Source organism: Nannospalax galili, unplaced genomic scaffold, assembly GCF_000622305.1.
Source record: "Nannospalax galili isolate Female #2095 unplaced genomic scaffold, S.galili_v1.0 scaffold265, whole genome shotgun sequence".
Classification (NCBI taxonomy): Eukaryota; Metazoa; Chordata; class Mammalia; order Rodentia; family Spalacidae; genus Nannospalax; species Nannospalax galili.
In genome coordinates, this window is record NW_008353747.1 from 1,168,258 (window position 1) to 1,189,907 (window position 21,650).

General features: G+C 47.5%; 1 protein-coding gene across 3 annotated transcripts in view; it reads left to right on the forward strand.

Annotated features, from left to right (window-relative positions):
- The window catches only part of Dscaml1 (DS cell adhesion molecule like 1), a 346,117-nt gene that overhangs the window by 296,907 nt on the left and 27,560 nt on the right, over positions 1 to 21,650 (forward strand). For all 3 annotated transcript variants that reach the window (XM_008850911.1, XM_008850912.3, XM_029554971.1), the window contains 5 exons: positions 4,965 to 5,132; positions 6,284 to 6,354; positions 12,636 to 12,876; positions 16,259 to 16,405; positions 18,263 to 18,418. In XM_008850911.1, the coding sequence (XP_008849133.1) occupies positions 4,965 to 5,132; positions 6,284 to 6,354; positions 12,636 to 12,876; positions 16,259 to 16,405; positions 18,263 to 18,418 (783 nt within the window). The remainder of the gene's footprint in view (positions 1 to 4,964; positions 5,133 to 6,283; positions 6,355 to 12,635; positions 12,877 to 16,258; positions 16,406 to 18,262; positions 18,419 to 21,650) is intronic.

Here is a 21,650-nt window from a genome sequence, read left to right on the forward strand (position 1 = left end):
CGGGGGGTGTGGCAGAGCCAGGATGCAAGGGGAAAATCAATCATGCAGACTGGACTTCCATCTTCCTTTTGGGCATCCCTCCCTACCCTGTTCCCTCTGCAGTGCCGCCCAGACCTTCTCAGAAGCAGTCCTCTAAGCAAAAGACACCCCCAGCTACTTCCTTAATTTTTAAGAAGAATATTTTGCATCATAAACCCTTTGATGAAGAAAGAGAGAGAGAGAGTCCTTAATGAAATATGTTAATCTGGGCAAGGCAGGCGCATATGAAAGGGAATATTAAAAGAGACAATATTCACCAAAGCCAGTGTAGTGCTCCCGGACAGCAGAGAAGGGAAAGGAAGAAAATGGGCCCCTGAGTTCAACTGTTCTGGGTCAGGGAGATGGCAGTGATCAAGTCTGGAAAATCAGCTAGACCCTTCAGACCTGACTCGAATGTGTTAGCCTGGAAAGGTTTGAGAAAAGAACTATTCTGAGCCAACAGAATTGAAAACGATTTGGAAACACAAGGTCAAATCCACCTGCAAACAACTGACAAGGGAAGAAAAGAAGGAGCAGCTCTCTGCTCCCGGGATATCCCTCCTTCTCCTCCCTGTGATTAGCTGCTGAGGGAGGCAGAGGAGGCAAACACAAAGTGTGAGGAACTCCAACTTCAATTTAAACATCAAAAGGGGGAGAGAGTCTTGATTTAAAACCAGCAACAGACTTTGAGGAACCACTACTTGCAAAGTGGGGGTAAGGCCTAAAGCTTTAGACCTGTGTTCAGGGGTTATAGCTTCTCTTTGGGCAGTGCTCTTGGAACCGAAAACCCCCAAAAGAGATACTGTGGAATGACCATGATGAGGTCTTCACTTTCTGCAGAGCTCTGGGAAAGAGAGTGGAGAGGATGAGACTGGGGAGGTGGGTGCAGGGTCTGGGGCCTGCCATGAAGTTTTCTCTTTACCTAGCAGCAAGGGAAAGCAGTTAAAGAGCTTCATGAGAGGGGTCGGCAGGGTTTGATTTGCACTTTGGAAAGAGTGGTCTCAGCACCAAGGTGGAGAACATGCCCTTGAGGGGACTCAGCCATATTTGCAGAATGAATGATGGCTGTGAGGTCAGAGCAGGTAGAGAGGGGCAAGAGACACACCGTGGGTTGGGGGAGGGGCTAAGAGATCAAAATGAGGGATGATAGTGTCTTGGCCTGAGCTACGTGGGACAGGAAAGCTATCAGACTTGATAGCAAAGGAAAGATAGGAGAAAAGTCTAGAATAACGCCTAACACTCAGAATGGATGGGGTGCACCGTTCCAGGATGGGGAACCCAGGAAGAGTCAGCAGAGTGATGGTAAAGAATTCTGTCTTGGCCATTGTATTAGTTACTTTTCCTCATTGCTGTGACAAAATACCTGGCGAAGACAACTCAAGGAAGGGTTTCATTTGATTCACAGTCCAGGGGTACGGTTCGTCATGGTGGGGAAGTCATGGCAGCAGGAACTCAAGGTAGCTGGTCACATGGTATCCACAATCCAGAAGCAGAGAGTGATGAATGCTAATTCTCAGGCTCGCCTCTTTTTATTCCCCAGCCTGTGGAACTGTGCCACCTACGTTTAGGGTGAGTCTTCCCACCTTAGTCCAAGCCCTCTGGAAACACTCTCACAGTCATGCCCAGAGGTTTGGCTCCAAGGTGATTCTAGATCGTGTCAGGTTGACAATATTAAGCATCACAGCTATGCTGAGTTTTGAGATGCCTTTGAAACATCTAAGAACTTGAAATATCAAGTAAACAGTTGACTCTAAGGGGCTGGAGTTCAAAGGAGAAACTGAGCTAAAAGATGCTCTCAGAGTTACATGAGTATAGATAGAAGTGGAAACATGGGTGGGAGAAGTGTATGGTGACCAAGGAGAGCCTGGGATGGAACCTGGGAGAAATGTTCCCATTGGCAGTAGGCGGAGGAGCTGCAGCTGCAGGGAGACAGAGCAAAAGGAGAGAAGCAGAATGCAGGAGCTTTCCTAGTGAGCTAAGAGAGGGATGTTTCAGAAAAAAAGGGGGTGGGGGGGTAGGTGGTCAAATGCAAAGCTCACTGACAGGCCGAGTGGGCGATTGGGCTCAGTGATGTGGAGGTCCCTATTCCATGAAGATACAGCACTGACATCAGAGGAAGACACAAGGAGTCAAGGACAGATATTTAAATCATCTGTCGCTGCCCCTGGCACCGCACAGGTGCCTGGTAAATGTCAGTGCCTGTTCTCCATGGCCCCTCTGTTTTCAGACACATCCCACGCGGCTCTTCCCTCTGCCTGCACTCATCAAAAATGAATGCACTGACTTCTGATCACTCTCCCGCTCCCATAAACATGGGCAAATCCAATGTGATTTGTGAGCTGGCACCAGCTCCCAGGATGCCACACAGAGCTGTGAGCACCTGCCTCCACATGGCTAGTCTGTTCTATCCCAAATCAAAGAGGTGTCCACAGCAGGTAGGAGCCTGCCTCTTTGCAATTCTGGCTTAACCTGTCAGCCACCGAGTGACTCTCTGGGTGGCTGGGGTGTTTTTAAAGACAAGAAGAAAATAATGTGTTTCTGAGCAGCCGCAGCCTGCCATTTTGTTCACTTGGCTCCAGCAACCGATGAATTAAATGCAAAGCTACAGATGGGAGTTGGGCCGGTGCCCTTCACAGATGCTAAGCCTGTGCAGCTGAGAGCTGTGTTTTTAAAGGCATCAAGACCTCAGTTAACCAGAATTGAAAGGAATGGAATCCTGATGTATCAGGATATATCATTTTAGCTTTTAAAAAATACATACCTCCTGGGCTGGTGAGCTGCCTCAGGGAGTAAAGGCACTTGTCATCAAGCCTGGTAACCTGAGTTTGATACCTGGGAACGTACATGGTGGAAAGACAGAACTGATTCCTACAAGTTGCCCTCTGACCTCCATAATGCACCATGGCATGTATGCATATGCACACACACACACACACACACACACACACACACACACACACACACACACACACCACACAGAGCCTGGAAAATATGATGAGTCTGCAGTGCTGAGTTTCCAGGACTCCATCCAGGCTGGTGGGCAGTTCTGAGGTTTGGAGCTGGGCAGGGCAGGGCAGGGGGTTAGCTCCGGGGTGGGGGGCAGCCCCTGGCACTGGGCAGAGGGAGGGGACAGGCAAAGCTGGTTTCTGGTGCAGCTTGGGCTCCCTGCTGAAGCAGGCTAGGAGGAGTCTGTCCCTGTTCAGAGGCTGTCTTGGTGTTCGGAGTTTGTACCTGTCTGTTTTCTGCACAGCCCTCCCGCCCACCTCCTGAGGGTGCTAGCTCCATGGGCTTTACATGACACTGGTACACTTACATACATGCAGGCAAAACACTCAAATACATAAAAATAATTTTTTTAATTTAAAATTTTTTAAATACCTTCTTGGGGGCTGGGAAGATAGCTCATTCAGTAAAGTGTTTGCTTTGCAAGCATGATGACCAGAGTTCAATCCCCAGAGACCACATAAAAATGTCAGGCACAGTGACACACGCTTACAAATGACATATACTTGTAAGTCGGGTCCTGGGAGAAGGCAGTAACAACAAGAACCCTGGGGTTCACTGGTCAGCCAGTCTAGACTCATCAGTCAGCTCCAAGTTCAGTGAGAGACTCTCTCAAAAAATAAAGTAGAGAGTGATTGAGGAGCATCTGAGAGCACCCTCTGTCCTACACATGCATGCTAACACATGCTCATTTCCATATGCACACATACACAAATAGCTTCTTAAAAATCTGTCTACGATTGTAGCTTTTCCTGATTTCAGAATTAACTATAGAAAATGCAGTTTGTTATTTTCTGCAGAGAATTTCTCAGGATGTTATACTCCACAGCAGATTTCAAGGCATAGAAAATTAGAGTGAAGTGTGGCACCTGAACATGCCTGGGGAACATTTTAATGCCCTAGTATCCACTTGCTTCCTTGGTCTTTGACATTTTTTCCCCAAACTGCTATAAACAGCATCTGGTCAAGCCGTCTGGATTGGGCAGGTCCTAACTGAGCCATCACTGTAATTGTAGCCCCATCCCATTTTGTTGTGGAGTCCCCTGGTAGAGATATAGCAAGCATCTATCAGATGAATGGCTGGATTCCTCTGGAGATGCAGTGTTTACAGTCACAGTATCCCTGAGTGGCATTTATCTGGCATTTTCCATGTTCTACAATTTTGCTAAACATTAGCCCTGGAACAGACTGTCAGTCCCCTTGGATGAACTAAATCATGAATGCATTAATCCCTCTGTTGGTCCCTCATTCTGAAGACTCTTTTTTTCTTTGGCTTTTTGAGATAGGGTCTCCCTGTAGCCCCAGCTGGCCTGGAACTCACTATGTAGACCAGGCTGGCCTTGAACTCACAGAGATCCGCCTGCCTCTTATACCTTATTGGTGTAAGAAAGATGAGGTTGGGGATGTTCACTCTGGTGCTTCATCTGTCTCTGCTAACCTCACACATAGCTAAGTCTCAGACTGCTGCCTCACAGGGGCACAAACCAAAAACAAAAAGGAAATACAGAAGTAGCAAGAAGAGAAAGGAGACCTCACTTTCCTTTCTACATAGGGACACTGGGTAGGTAGGTATCTCACAGTCAGAATGGGTAGGTCACTAATGTACAGAGAGATGCAAGAAGAAGGGCACTGGTCAAACAGACCCCAGGGACAGCAAACAAATAATGACCTTGGGGGGCCCTTAGGAAGCATCCTGTCTGACTCTGTCTGAGGTTTAGATTACACATTGGCTAAAGCAGAAGAGAGTGTAGCTTCTTCCAAGCTGGAGATTCTTGGGATGGACCCATCAATCCCTGCAAAGTTATTAAAGCCTCTTCCTTCTCTCTGTTGCCCATGTGAGCTGGACCCATCTGGCATCCAAGTTGAAACTGGAATAGGCTAAAGATGATACTTTGAGGCTGGAATTTGCAAGGCTGTCTTTGAAATGACCATCTCCTTTCCAGATTCCTGGGACTTCAAGCAGTCCACACGCAACATTTCCCCTACCATCAACCAGGCCAACATTGTGGATTTGCACCCAGCATCTGTGTACAGCATCCGCATGTACTCCTTCAACAAGATTGGCCGCAGTGAACCAAGCAAGGAGCTTACTATCAGCACGGAGGAGGCAGGTGAGTACATGATCCTGTTCTCTGTTCCCACTACCCATGATCTTAGAACTCAGGGACATCAGGGCTCCCCACCAACCCTGTCCATTCACAGTAGGCTTATGGTTCAGATTACAAGGTATCTATTATGAATCATGAGAGTCTGGGGTTTCTTGAGGAAGCTGGAGTTGGTTTGTGGCATTTTATCTCCTGGGTTTGGGGCACTCTCCCTGGTTCTGCCCTTCTCTCCCTGGCCTCAGGGAAAGACAGATGCACTGGATCTGCAAAGGATGGAGTCCTCTGTGTCAGTGACTTTTGTCACAGTTGTACTGTGTATGTGTATGTGTACACACATGTGTAGGTTCACATGCATATGTGAGGCCAGAGGATAGCCTTGGGTGTTTTTCCTCAGGCACCATCCACATATTTTTTTTAATTTTTATTTTATGTGTATGAGTGTTTTGCCTGCATGTATGTAAGTACACCTGGGTCATGCAATGCCCATTAAGGCCATAGAGGGCATCAGATCCCCTGGAACTAAAGTTACAGATGGTTGTTAGCCACCATGTGGGTGCTGGGAACCAAACACTGTGCTGGGAGCTGAACCCAGGTCTTCTGCATAACTCCTGAGCCATCTCTTGAGCCCCCACATATTTTTTATTGAGACAAAGTCTCTCACTGGCCTGAAACATTCCAGGTAGGCTAGGCTGACTGACAAGAAGTCCCAGGGATCTGCCTGTCTCTGCCTCTCCAGTGTTAGAATCACAAGTACCTGCCACCACACCCAGCTTTTTTCACCTAGGTTCTGGAAATCAAATTCATGTCCTCAGGGATGAAAAGCACATGCTTTACTGACTGAGCTATCTGTCCAGCTCCAGTGTTTAATAAAAAGTTAAACAAGATTTCTCTCACTAGATTTCCTTTTATTTGTTATTGGGAAATAAAATAATGCAGAATGTCCCTAAAACATATATGTGCAATTTTTACAAATGGTCATAAAATAAAAACCATCATAGCCCCGCATGGAAAACTCAAACCTGAGTTCTCTGTGATCTATGCATGAGCTTCTCCCTCCCCAGCAGTCCTTCAAGTTGGGAGGAGGGGAGCAAAGACACAGGACTTTGTCCTCTACCAAGATATGACTCAACTTGGTATTGCTTCTTCTGTGTCCCCAGCTCCTGATGGGCCCCCCATGGATGTCACCTTGCAACCAGTGACTTCACAGAGCATTCAAGTGACCTGGAAGGTAAGTGAGGTTCCACCTTTCCTGCTCCTCCTTGATCCATCAGTGAGTCCCAGCAGGCTTTCTGGTCTGTTTTCAAACAACCCCCACATCTGTTTTTTTTACTACATCCAGTGACATTCAAAGGATGAATAGAGAGAAAAACCAAGGACAATCCCCCCCTTCTCAATCCCTGCTCCCTTCTACCCTGACTGTCCCACAAAGGACTGTACCTGTGGTAGGATGAGGAACTTGGCAATACCAATGAGGTTCTCCATATGCTCCAGTTCATCCTTAAACCCCGTGTGGCATAAAAGAGTAGAAACTAGATTTGATTTTATGCACCGCTCTTCTTCTAAAGCATCAGGATGAGATCACGATTTTTTAAAAATTACATTTAACAGGGCTGAAGAGATTTCTCAGTGGTTAAGAGCACTGGCTGCTCTTGTAGAGGCCCCAACACCAACATAGCAGCTAACAACTGTCCATAACTCCAGTTCCAGGGGATTCAGTGTCCTCTTCTGACTTCTGTGTGCATTGCATGCATGTGGTGCACTTATATACATGCAGGCAAACACCCATACACATAAAATAAAAATAAACAAAACATTAAAATTACATTTATTATTTATTATGTCTGTGTGTGTACACACATGTGCCACAATGTGTATGGAGGTCAGAGAACAACTTTCAGAGGTCAGTTCTCTCCCTCCACCATGTATCCTAGAGATCTAACTCTGATCTTCAGTCTTGGCACCAAGTGCCTCTACCCACTTTCTCCAGCCCAGGATTATATTTTTGAAACACTGAAAAACATATTAACTAGGAGAGCCTCTTCAAAAAGAAAAGAGACCAATATGCACCGCAGCCAGTGCTAAGGGACTGAGACCAGTGAGATCTTGGAGCAGGGAAGGCATCTGTCACTTAAGGACGTCTTAGAGGAAAGTCCATAGCTGAGAGGGGCAAAAAGCAGAATCAAAAGTTGGGGTGCACCCAGGGAGCTATGGCCCTGCTGCCTATCCCTCCATGTACACGATGGCCCAGTGAACTCATGCCTCCTGAGCTCACCTTCCAGCCTTCAGGGTTTGGTCTTGCAGGAACTTGTCTGACCTTCTCCCTATTGCTATGGATGACCAGAGAATGCACTTTCATCCTCATTCATCAGAGAAGGCTATCGGGCACAGGGATGGGAGGTGATTCACCCGCATCAGTCAAGTAGACACAGGTCAAGGCACACAGTCTGGAGTCCCATCCCCATCTCCTCACAACAGCACACTGAACATTCTGGAATAAAGAGCTTCTCAGGGCCTAGCTTTGTTCTCGTAGGTGCATTCCAGTCTCAACAGTGGGCCTTGGGATGGCTTCATTTTCATGGGTGAAATGAAGACTTTTCCAGTGTCTAGGTCTCACTCCAACTCCTAATTAGAAAATCTGATTAGGATTAGCCCTCCATCTGTGCTCTTCAAGAGGGTGCACCTGAACATGGGAGAATTCAGGAAGGCCCTAGACATTATCCCTAAGATCATAGTAAACGCATGCAACTGTGCATGCACTCACACAGCAGCAGCAGCAACAACAGCAACCAGCAGCAGCAACAGCAGCAGTAGCAGCAGCAGCAGCAACAGCCTGGTCTCCCTTCACAAAGAAATGACCAGATGCTGGGGAACTGGTTCTTATTGGTCCTTGTATTAGTTACTTTTCTTGTTGCTGGGATAAAATGACAAAAACAATTTAAGGACAATTTAATGACAGAAACAATTTGTTTTGGCTCACAGTTTGAGGGTTCAGTTCATCAGGTGGGGAGGTCACATTTTATGCATGGCCCACAAGCAGAAATCAAGGAAACACGTGTGCTCAGCTCACTTTCTCCTTTTCGTTTAGTCTAGGACCTCAGCCCACAGAATGGTGCTGTCCACATTTAGGTTCCCATCTCCATTAACCCAATCTTAGAAAAATCCCTAGAAGATATACCCAGAGGTTTGTTTCCATTTCCATGGTAATTCTAAATCCCATCAAGTTGACAATCAAAATTAGTCATCATAGGCCCCCTAAAATAAACCCTCTAGATTCAGATCTGGGCTCCAGAACTTCTTACAGACTGAAGATAAGGCACAGAGTCCAGTCCCCATGTCTTGTCAGTATCCTAGGTCTGGACCCATTTCTTGGAACTACATGGAAAGAGCCCAGAGGTGGAGCCAAAGAACTATGTAACACTGAGAGTTTTGCTACAAAGCTCTGACCCAGAGGTCGATAAAAATTTAGAATCAAATTTATTTCTCCAAAGTCTCATAATGAAAAATAAAATTGATTAGAAAGTTAGAACTTCAGAATGAACCAGCCAATCGATAAATTTTGGGACTGACTTCTCATGGGGATTTTTTTGTAACACTGAGAACAGATTAATGAAAAATAAAGATTCACTTGAAAGATAAGTCACTTCGTTTTAAGACTCTGCAAGATGGATCATCCCTGCTTTATGACATAAATTTGCAATCAGCTCTATTGATTTCTTAATGCTTTAGAGAAATATTGTTAAGATTGATTTAAATCCCAAGTGTGTATGTTTGGGAGGGAGAGAGATGGGGAGGAGGAACAGAGACACAGAAGAAGAGAGAAGGGAGCAACAGAGAAAGGAGGGGGGAATCTGTCAAGGTTTGTATAATTTGTATGAAATTTATGTACAAATCAGGGGTACCTGCACACTTACCCAAGGCTTCTGCCAGCGTGTTGATGTGGTCATGTTTACAGGCATGTGTCATGGTGTAGATGGCCCAGGGTTACGTTTACAGGTGATATTATGGTATAGGTGGTCCTTAGTCTACTATGGTATAGACAGTCCTGAGTAATGTGTGCAGGCATATATTATGGTATAGGTGATCCTGCATCCACTATGGTATAGACAGTGCTGGGAGTGTGTACAGGTGTATATCATGGCCTAGATATCCATGGCTTATGTGTATAAGCATGTATCATGGTATTCAAAGCCCTGGGTTATGTGTATAGATGTATATCATGGCACAAAAAGCCCTGGGTCATGTGTCTATGTGTATAACATGGTGTAGGTAGCTCTGGGTCAGGTGTACAAGTTTTTACCATGATATAGAGAGCCATAGGTCATGTGTATAGGTATATATCATGGTATAGATATTTCTAGGTCATGTGCACAGGGGTCTGTCATGGTAGAGATAGCCCTGAGTTGTGTGTGCAGAGGTATAACTGGGCAGATAGCCCTGGGTCAAGTTATAGAAATAAATCTAGACATACGTCATTCTGGGCTGGGTATAGAGGTGTATATCCTGTCACAGATAGCCTGAGGTCATGTGTACAGATATATGACATGGCATATGTAACCCTAGGTTATGTGTGCAGGTATATACCACAGCATAGATAGCCCTGGGTATATAAGGTAGTATGATCTTGTGTAATGATATAATGATGTGAACCTGCAGTGTTAGAGTGTGTTAGAGATGAGGGTGTCGGGCTCTTTGAGACGTGTTGTGTCTCCAATAGATGTCTAAGTGTGCATGAGTGTACACAGGCCCCAGCTGTAGAAATCTATGCACTTGCAGGCTAGTACACAGGACTGCCCAAGTGCAAAGAGAAGACAATTCAGGCAATAGCAAAAAGCCAAGTCAATTAAACACACACCTATTTAGTGAATTCAAAACAATTATGTTAAATTAAAAACTTAATTTTATTGAGTTAACAGTGAGCTTAAAATGCAATTTGTTTAAAACATTCATTGAATTAAAAAAACAGTACGGCTGTTTTACTAACTTAATTGTTTTTGATCTTACTTTTTTTTAGTACAATAAAAGGTGGGCTTTTAAATTAACTTCATTCTCTTTGAAACTCTGGTTCAAGCTGGTTTTATATGCACTGAGATGGCTGTTCCATCTCAATTTATAGATGGACAGACCAGTTGTTAAAGGAGCCAGTTTCTATTTATGGGTCTAAACTCTTCTCAGTGTGAACAGATATGGTGATTAGAATGTATGTTTGAAGCTGAGGTGATACACCCCTTTAATTCCAGCTCTCTGGAGGCAAAGGCAGTGGATCTCTGTGAGTTTGAGGTTAACTTGGTCTATGTAACTAGTTCCAGACCAGCCAGGGCTACGCAGTGAGACCCTGTCTCAACAAAATAAAACAAACAACAACAAAAAGAAACCAACATAGAATATGTGTTTTTGGATTGTCTGAGCGTGTGTTCCTGGTGCTGCATGGAAACAGCTAACACTCATACTTATATGTATACACATGTATGTGATCATGTAAGAGCCTGTCATGTACTGGTATTCATGTGTCCAAGTCTTCTTTTGGGACAGCTGTGTATGTGTGTGATTGAGTATCAGGACTCAAGACTGGAGTGGGAACTTCTCCCAACCTCGGACTCATACTGGTAAAATGTTTTCTGCTCTGTTCACCTGGCCTTCTCGTACTGGACCTTCATTCCTACCAGCCCTCTCTGATCGCTGCATCCTTAACATCTCTGACCCTTCACCTAGGGACTGCCTGCAGGCTTCCACCCTCATCACACCTCCACTACATCCGGGGCAATCCAGCCTCACATTCCCAGAGTCTGGACAAGGCAGAAGTCAGACACTCTATGTTTTACATTTTATCTTTGGGAGTTTTTAGTTGTAAAATACATATAAAATTTATAACTATAACCATTAAAGAGTCCAGTTCAGGAGACTAGGGAGATGGCTCAGTGGTAAAGTGTTTGCTGGGCAAACATGAAGACCTGAGTTCCGATCCCCACAGCCACATAAAAGCTTGGCACTCAAAAGTGTGTGTTACCCCAGCACTGGGGAGCAAACACAAGAAGATCTAGCCAGTCGAGCCAAGACAGCGAGCCCTATACCAACCAATGAGGGATCCTATCTCAAAAATAAAGTGGGGAGTGATGGAGGAAGACACGTGACACCAACCTCCAGCCTCCACACAGCACACACCCTCACATATACGTGCACACCAACAAGCACACGCAAACGTTTTATTTAAAATTTAATTAAAAGAATACAGTTTGGTGGCAGTTAGCACGTTCGAAGTGCTACATGACATCACCATAAGCCATTTACAGTATATGTCCGTCACCTAAAATTGAACTCCATACCCTTGTCCTTTCCTCACAGCCCCTGAAATCTTCTTTTTCCTGTTTCTGTGAAATTTTTTCATTCTAGAAACCTCTATAACTGGAACCTCATAGTCTGTCCTTTTGTGAGTGGCTTATTTTGCTCAGTGTCATGTCTTCAGGATCATCAGTGCAGTAACCTGTGTCAGAATTTCACTCCTTTCCTGGCTGAGTAATATGCCACTATATGGATGTACCGCATCTCATTTTTCCATTCATCTCTCAGTAGGCCCTTGGGATGCTTCCATTCTTCAGCTATGGTGAAGAATGCTGCTGTGGACATGGCTGTACAAAGAGTGGAGTCCCTGCTTCCAGTCCTCTAGGGTTTATACCCAGAAGTAGGCTAGTACCATCACATGGATAGGATAGTAACTCAACGTGTAGGTTGTCTAGCTGTTTTCCACAGCTGTTGCAGTATTTTATATCTGTCAGCAGTGTAGGAGGGCTCCAGTTTTGCCACATTGTCTCTAATGCCTATTTTTCTTTTTTTCAATCGCTGTCCTCTTTGTGGGAATGAATTGGCATCTCAGTACACTTTATTCAAACTCATTGATTACCCCTCTCTCCTTCAGATAACTTTCGTCTGTGGTTCCAATTCTCCTAGGCCCCTGGGCATACAAATAATACCCCTATTTAATTCCTGCATGCAAGCATACATTGTGTGTACTTGGGACTCACTCTGTGCCAGGCAGTATTATAGACACAGACGTATAACAGTAAAAGGAGGCAATACACCTCTTCCTCGTGGTACTTATATTCTACTTGGGCAAATGATCAAGCACATAAGTAGACTCTATGGAATGTAAGAAACCAGGGAGAAAATTCAGGCTTGCTGGCCAGAGGCCGGAGCAGTCTACTAAGAGCTAAGGGAGGTCTCTTGAAGAAGGAGGCAAGTCAGCAAGGACTTGACAGAGAGGAGGACACAGAGTGGGGACAGTCACAAGCTTGGTAGGAGCAGCAAAGAGGGCTGTGTGAGAAAATAGGCCTGAGAGACCAATTTGATGGGGTCACAGAGGACTAGGTAGCCATGGTAAGGACCTGGGCTTTCAGAAACAGGAAGCTTCAGTGGGTTGGGCACAGAGGAATGATGTCCTTTTGAGATCATTTTGAAATCAAAGTCATCACAGAGTGTCTGTGTGTCTTCATTCCCCACCCTCTCCCTCACCCATAGGCACCCAAGAAGGAACTACAGAATGGTGTCATCCGGGGCTACCAGATCGGCTACAGGGAGAACAGCCCTGGCAGCAATGGGCAGTACAGCATCGTGGAGATGAAGGCCACTGGGGACAGTGAAGTGTACACTCTAGACAACCTCAAGAAGTTTGCCCAGTATGGTGTGGTGGTCCAGGCCTTCAACCGGGCTGGCACAGGGCCATCATCCAGCGAGATCAATGCTACCACCCTGGAGGATGGTGAGGGCAGTGGCAGGGTGGAGAGCAGGCTGTCATCCTGGTCCAAGCAGAGCCAGAGCCTGGGCCAATCTCAGTCCTGTGGGCAACACAGGCTCCTTGGTCACCCCACTTTCTTCTTGCCCTTTGGCTCGTGAGGGAGGCTTAGTCCATTCAGCACACATGCCCTCACCGCATGTGGCCACTCTCTCTATCACTTAATGATGCTCTGCCCCTTGGTCTACCTGGGGGATGTGGGCCTGTCTATCCAACTCTCTCCATCCCTGTGTCTTTCCTTCCTTCAGCGCTCTAGTCCTTCCCTGTGACCAAGTTGTTTCCCCTTCACCCAGGGCTCTGTTTCTCCTTCTTTGGGAAAGGTCAGAAGCCAAGTTATCCTTGTATTTCTAGGTTAGAACATATCACCCATCTATGTTAGGGGCCTGAGAGGAGACTATATATAGAGTTAAGAAATCTAAACAGTCACATGGCCAAAGATTTGGAATCTAGTTTTTTTGTTTGGTTAGTTGGTTTTTGTTTTTTTGTTTGCTTGTTTGTCTTTTTGAGACAGGGTCTCCCTGTAGTCCCAGCTGTCCTGGAACTCACTATGTAGACCAGGCTGGCCTTGAACTCACAAAGATCTGCCTGCCTCTGCCTCCCAAGTGCTGGGATTAAAGGCATGCGCCACCCAGCTGTCCTGGAACTCACTATGTAGACCAGGCTGGCCTTGAACTCACAAAGATCTGCCTGCCTCTGCCTCCCAAGTGCTGGGATTAAAGGCATGTGCCACCACACCTGGCTGGAATCTAGTTTTTAAAACTAGACATTCTGAAAACTTTCACAGTCTGTTAGCAAATGAAGGATCTGGGTTCTCCTGAGGAGAAGGCAGGAACATGCCTGCTGTCCACACAGACAGAAGATGGGGCCTGAGTTTGCATCAAGTTGAGATAAGAGACTTGATGCCTCCAGAGAAGGAGCCAGGCACTCACTTCCCCCCAAAAAGCAGAATAAAAGAAGATGCAGAAAATTCTTGCAATCTTCCTTTCTGGTACCTCAGTCCAAAACTGGATCTGGGAGCTGGAGCCTGCTTCTCTCAACAGAGGGGAGAGTGCAATGCCCTTCCACCACAGCACGGCAAAATCCAAGCATTCTGGCCCTGGAGACTCAGTCCCTGTGGTTAAGCACACCCTCTCCTCCCTCTTCCTCTCTGAAGTGCAGCCCACTTTGAGAGGGAGGGTGGCTGAGGTGATCTGAGAAGCTCATACCAACTGTTCCAAACTTTGACTGAAGGTGGGCACTATCTGGGAGCTTTCAAATCCTGATAGCTAAGCTGTAACCCCCAAGATGTCCCCTCATTGCTGTGGGACAGGGCAGACTGCAATAACCCCAGATCACTGGGTACCCGAAAGAAAAGAAAAGCAAGAAAGAGAGAAAAGGCCAGCAGAGAGCCCACAAGGAACACAGCCACAGTGCAGTCTACCCCCCAAGCCTCTCCCCAATAGAGATACTGGACAGAGACCTGACTGGACTGAGAATACCAGCTTGTCCTCTCAGTATTACAGTATTAATCCAAGCAGAACCCTAATTCAGCAGTTCCCACACCTGTACCCACAGCAGAATCCCTAGAGGTCTACCAATGCTTTATGGACCCCAGAGCTCTGTATGGTCCCAAAGATGATGATGATGATGATGATGGTGGTGGTGGTGGTGGTGGTGGTGATAATGGTGATTGATGATGGTGGTGGTGGTGATGAGCATTATCACCACCACCACCATCATCAATCACCATGAGAACCACAGCTCTCAGTATTCATGTAGTGTAGCCAAGACTGGTAGTGGTTAAGTTCCCTACCTAGTAGGTAATAGTCCTGGTGAAAACCCAGGCCTGATCTTGAGGCCGTACTCTTTCTGTTCCACCTTCTCTCCCTGTACTTGGGAGCAAAATGGGATGTCACATGCCCTGGGAAGGTTTGCCTGGGAACTGTTGTCCAAGCCCAGAGCCCAGGCTAGCCCTCTCAACCTTAAGCTCCTGCATTTCATCCCCCATCCCTCCAGCAGGTCAGGCCAGGGCCTCTGGGGAGCAGAGCGTCCCTGGCATAGGCAGAGCCTACTTCCACCAGGGAGGGCTCAGCAAGGGCTGTGGAGTCCTTTTCAAAACAAAGGAGAAAAGGGGAAGAAAGTTTCCCACAGCATTTGCTCAGCAGTTTTTCATACTTAATTAAGGCCCTCGTTAGCCTGTCAGATCCTGATCGCTTCCTGGCAATATTAGCACTCCTCCTGGGGTATTCAAGGGCCCCTGCCTTAGCAAGAGTGTCTTTTCCATAATTGTATTACCTTCATTTTGTTCGAACGGGCGATCTGTATTAGTTTATTACACTGGGTCCCTAATTACATGGTGCTTATATTTTTACACCTAAGTAATATGAAACAATAATCACTCTCAAAGAGGATCGTTAGGATGATGTATTATCATTTAAATGCTCATAAAAATTAGAATTGCCTCTTGTGGGGCAATGGGATCTAATTACCTTCCCTCCAGCCTCTGCCTCCTTTCTCCCATTTACAGCGGAGCAGGCTTGTTCTTTCCCTTTGTCCTAGGCTACTCAGAAGCCACACAAAGTGCCACTAAAGTTCTCTTTAGCAGAGATGCCTCTCCCCGCCCCCATGGGGGGAGCTTTGCTCCCACCATGACAATGGCAAGTGGCATGTAGGCAGCCCAGGATGGGAGACTTAGATAAACCACAGAGGGAGCTATCACAGGAAGAGTCAAGGGTAAACATCACCTGGTTGACCTTATACTATAGTTTGGTGTCATCCAGACATTTGGGCATATTACTATGCAGGATGGGACAAAGGAGTAATAGGCCCAGAAGTCCTGGTGGTTTTGCTGGGAAGTCTCCAAGCCTACCCCAGGGTCCACTGAATCCATTTTCTTCTTTACTTTCCCTTCAGCTTAGCACTAGAATCCAGAAGTCCCCAGGGCCAGGCCTGGGCTCAGTTCCATCCATGGTCAGTGAACACTGAGGGGCTAGTAGTCCCCAGAGAAGATACTAGGTTATAGCTACCTGGGGCTGAATCCATCTTCTAAACCTGTTGCATTCAGCTTGTGGGCTCTCTGACTGTTGTAAGAGGAATTGCCACAACTGTAACCTAATTTGTCTCCTTCTCCAGGACCCAACAGAGTCAGGAACACCCTGACTTGGCTGGGGCCAAGGTTATGATGGTATCCAGTTGCTTTAGACTCCAGCAGAGGAGGCTCAGCTGGCAGTCCAGCTCCCAGACCACTGAGTCTGACAGTCCCTCCACTTGACATCCCTCTGTTCGGGCAGCATGACACAGACACACTTTTTGTGTTGTCACTTGCACCCTAACTGACTGGACCATTGGTTCCCCACCTCACCTCATGCAGTGCCCAGCCAGCCACCCGAGAATGTCCGGGCTCTGTCCATCACTTCTGACGTGGCCGTCATCTCCTGGTCGGAACCCCCACGCAGCACCCTCAATGGTGTCCTCAAAGGTTACCGGGTCATCTTCTGGTCACTCTACGTGGATGGGGGTGAGTTTGCTGGGACTGATGGATGAGTCCAGGGTGACAGGCCCAGGTTCCTTGGGGATCTGCTCCCAGGTTAGAACTAGGCAGTTTCTCACAGCTGTCAAGTGTAAGCGCAGCTTGGCTATAAGGACAGTGAGAGAATGACTCAGGGTCCCCTTGCCCTTGTCCTTGCTATCCTGGGACCAGAGCCGGAGGTAGAGTGGAAGTGGTACATATGGTGACCTCCTGGGTGGGCAAAGGGTGGAAGGCGGCATCAGCCACATCCCAACAACAGCACACATAGGCGTCCTTTGGGCCACTGGGGACACGTTTGCTTTTTCTGACATGTTACTATTAGGCCTTTGTGGCCATATGAGACAGGAAGCAGGTGGCACACGCAAATGGGGCAACCAAAGTGTCCTGAGGGGCCACTCTCAGCCGAGTGGGTGCGGGGAGGGGGAGTGGACGACCAGGATCAGCACTTGCAGGAAGCTGTCCTTGTCTAGGCCTGAAGTGGCTAGAGAGGAAGCAGGGTTATCTGAGCCTAGAGAAGCTTCTCCTTGGCCAAACCCAGATGGAGCCAGGTGGACAGCGAGATAGAAGGCCAATGTGAGGAGCAGCCTAGGTCTTGTGAGGAGTGGGGCAGGGCTCACAGTGGAGAAAGGACAAGGAGTGACAGGTAGAGGAGACCCAGCATGAGCCAGCCTTCACAGTGGGTTTTCCTTCACTCAGATGCAAACAGGTCTATAGAGCCCCCTACAGATGGATCACACTCCTGCCTGCTGGTGTACACAAGGACCATATAGGCCACCAGAGCCAGAGGCCCAGGATCCCAAACTATGCACACAAATGCCTTACATACCTCAGCAGAGCACAGAGGCCTGTAATGAGTTTGCAGCCCAGTCCTGAGCCTTCTGCCTCCCAGTCCCCTGAACCCATCTTTCTTTTCTGGAGGACCTAGGAGTCCAGGCCACAACCATCTATCTAAGGTCGCTCCTGCCTCCTTCCCCACCTGGACTCTGCTCTACCCAGACACCCCACCTATTAGAAGCACACCCCTCTCCTACAGAAACTCAGAGTCTAAAGGTCTCCCAAAGACCTTTTACTGTGAGATTCCAGGTCACCCTGCTCAAAATGTGATCCTGCTGCTTAAGCAGCGACTCCTTCCAGAACCTGCTTCCCCTTTGCTAAGGTGACAGGCTTTCCAGCTCAGCCCCCAGGGAAGACATGGGTCTCTCTAATCTCCAAAGACCTCTTGGCTGTTAGTCAAGCTGCTGTCTTCCTGGGTCTTTCTTTGGCTGTGTCCCAGACAGGTCTGCCCTGCTTCCTCTGCCCAAGCTCTGCAATCCACGCTTCCACCCTTCTCCCCTACCTGAAGACTTGAGTTCCCTCACACTAGGCATTGTGTTCTTACCCTCCGGACCCTTCAGATTGTTCTGTCCCCTGGCCAGGCTCTCTGCCTCGAGCCTCTTGCCTGCATCTGGCTACCACAAGGCAAAGGGCTATAGTCGCTCATCTGAACAAAGCCTGCCCACATCAGAATCTGGTTCTATCTTGCCTATACTTGCAATGAAAGGCTCAGGAGCCTATCTGTTTTCCTGTTGCTGGGTCCTCCTCCATGGGACCCTCTCCCTAAGCCCTTCTTTAGCATCTACAAGAAGCTCCTTAGTGGAGCATTATCACTAGTGAGCTGATGAAGAAGGGAGTTGGCAGGAGGGGACATGCTTCAGGGAAAGAAAGATGGAGGTGCCCCAATGGGGAACATCAAGCTGAGGCTGGGCCAGCATATAACTGGACCCTGGTTGGGCACTTAGGGAGAAACATGGCCTGAGAACAGTGGCCCAAGGCCAGCCATGAGCTCAGAGGCCCTTGTCTCCACAGAGTGGGGCGAGATGCAGAACATCACCACCACGCGGGAGCGAGTAGAGCTGCGGGGCATGGAGAAGTTCACCAACTACAGCGTCCAGGTGTTGGCCTATACACAGGCTGGGGATGGTGTGCGCAGCAGCGTGCTCTATATCCAAACCAAAGAGGATGGTGAGTCCAGGCCTGGCCTCCTGCCCCACTCTCAGGGATCAGCTTCCCTGGAGCGTACCCCACATACATACTGCTTACTTCCAACCCCCATCCCAGGGGCAAGGCAAGAGCAGGGTACCATTCTTTGAGCCCTTAAAGGGTGGCTTAGAGGACTTGGGTTCCACCTTGGAGAAGACATCTCTGATCTTAGAACTTGTTGATACACTCTAGGATGGATGCAGGAATGTCTAACAATTGTCTCCCCCACCACCATCCTACTCTGTGAAACATTGAGTTACCAGCCTGACCACTCTTCTGCCAACCTCATCCCCTAGAGCATCCTTTGCGGGCATCTGTTCCTCTTCCAGATGCAGCGTGGTTTCATCTAGCCAGGGATGTTGAGGTTCGTATAGGGAGTAGGAATGCCACCCAGAGTGTCTTGGGGTTAGGGACTTGGTGGTCACCACCAAGGCCACAGTGTGGCCCAGGCCTTGAACCCACCAGGAAGGGAACAGAATAGGTCTCCATTTTGGAGCTGTGATGGCATGGAGCAGAAATAGGTCCAACTTAAGAATAGAGTGTAAGTGCAAGTAAGTGCAGGCTGGGAGCTGAATCAACTCTAGAAAGAAAGGGTGGGGAGAAGGGCTGAGCTTCCAACCAGGTTCCAGAGCCATACAACTCTGAGAGCCCCACTGAAGCAGGAGGTGGCCTGGCATACAACTTCAGGCTCCTGCTTCTGGCGATCCATTTCTTCTCCACCCTGTCCACCCTCAGCATTTAGTTGTTTATTTTATAACTATTTATTTATTATATGTGTGTATGATGTGTTTGTACATGATGCATGTCATGGCATATATGTGGAGTCAGAGGGCAACTTATGGAATTGGCTCTCTCCTTCCATCTTTACATGGGTTGTGAGGATTGAACTCAGGTCACCAGGTTTACACAACAAGCACCTTTACCTCTTGAGCTCTTACAAGCCATTAGTTCTTTCTTAACCGAATACTCTGGAGCAGGTACCCTATTCTTAGAAGGGCTGACTTGGGTGAAGAATGGCTGGCACACAGTGGGCATGTAAATGATAGCCATAGTTGGCATCGTGTCTTTCTTCCCACTTAAGCCTGTGTTTCTTCAAGGAATATGGAGACCTATGTCCTTCCCAGCCATTGGGCAGACGTTCTGGAAGGGTTACAGTTGTTGAAAAGCAATACTCAGGCTGTAACTGATGGGAGGGAATTATAGACAAGCCAAGTACAGAGTGGACCAGCTCCCAGCCTGGCTTAATCTCCTGTTCTCCCTTAGACCCCTGCTACCAGCTTCTCTCCCCTTAAGCTCTAAGTAATTCAATATTTACTAGCCTCCCTGACCTACTTTTACTGTCATTAATCCCCTACCAAGGCCTCATGGGACAGCCCTGAACTGAGCTACCTGCTCTTGCATGGAGGATAAACTGAAGTGGTACCCAGCGCCTATGCCCATCAGAAACCTGAGACAGTACAGCATAGGCACTTTCCTCCACTGGGGCCCCTGGGCTTCTTGCCTCTCATTCAGTCAAGGCCAGAGCCATGAGCATTTTTATGTGTTTAACTACAATAAGGCACGAAAGGGAGCTCAGGAACAATAGCCATCACCTTGCCCTTCCAGGAGCCCTTAGCCCTCCACCCAGAGCCACTTTCAGAGCCACTCAGGAACACACACACAACAGAAACTGAGCTTCTGGGGACACTGTCCCCACCTTCAGAAGGCAGCTGCACAATGTGGAAGGGCTCTGGCCAACTCCACAGAAGAGCTTGCCCACCTTGTCAACTGGCAAGCCACTCAACCTTCCACTGCTTGGTTTCTTTACAACAAAAGGGGTGGAGGCAGTGGTGGCTCATCAAACCATAAGAGGCAAGAAAGGCCTTTCTAGAAGAAACACCAGGTGATAGTTGTTTTATGATTACCAAGAGGCTGTCAGTGAAATGACGGGTAAAGAACTTAGGATTCCCCCAAAGGAAGCCTAAGGCCAGAAAGGAGATAGTGTCAGATAAAGTCTCATTCCAAACAGCCATCACCACTTGTGTATAATATAACATGATCTAATCTCCTCCCAGCCCTCTGAGAAGTAGGTATTCTTTCCATTTTACAGGTGAGGACACTGAAGTCTAGAGACTCAGAGCTACTTTGTAAGTGCCACTCAGAAAAGAGAAGGCAAATTCAGGCCATCCTCCTACTTGGACCTGTTGGGAAGTTCTTGATGTAATAGAAAGCCCAGTCAAAAGAGACAGAAGCCATAAGGACACTTATCACACAGAACAGGGAGGCTGACTGGGGCAGCTCCAGGTTGGTTTGGTCAGTGGCTCCCCTCTTTTGATTCTGCTGTCTTCAGTATAGCTGCAGCTCCTAGCATCACACCAAACCTGGCACAGGAGGTCATTCTACTTCTTGGAGTGAAAGAAACCTTTCCCCAAAACCTACTATTCAGACTCATCCTTACTTCCTATTGGCCAGAATGTGGCTACATACTTCTCACTAAACCAGGCATCAAAAAAGAAATGGAATTATCATGACCAACTTACACACCCACAAGCTCTACATATCCTCCAATGTAGGTGACAAAGTCAGCTATTTCTAAAGCATGGAGGAACACAGAAACCTGAGCCAAAGGGGGGTTCCGTTGCAGGAAACAGGAAGCAGTGTTCTTCACCTCTGTCCACCACATCACAACCACCCTAGCTCTGTCAGCCAGGCCCTGCCATATGTAGGGGGAAGATGTTCCAGTCTGTATTCATTTGGCAGGGAAAGCAGACAGGCCAATGTCCCAAGCCCAGCCCCTCCCTCCATGGGACCTTGGCCAAATATCTTCATCTGAAGGAACTGAGACCACGCCTACCCACTGCCCTCAGGATTTTACATTTTTCCTAAGGAAAAGAAATTCAGAAACATTAGAGGCAAGCAAAAGAATAAAAAGACAAGCGACTGGGAAGATAGCTCAAGCACCTGTTACACAGTGAATTCAAGCCCCAGATCCCACATAAAAATCCAGGTATGATGGAACACATTTGTAATCCAGGCACTAAAGAAGTGGAGACAGGTGGGTCCCTGGGACTCCTTGTCCATTGATCTAGCCTAATCATCAAGCCCTCAGTCCCAGTTAAGAGAACCTGTCTTGAAAAACAAGGTGGAAACTCCTGAGGAACAACATCCAAGGTTGCCCTCGGGCCTCCACACACATGCATGTGCATACACACACCAAAAATAAAGCGAAGGGAGG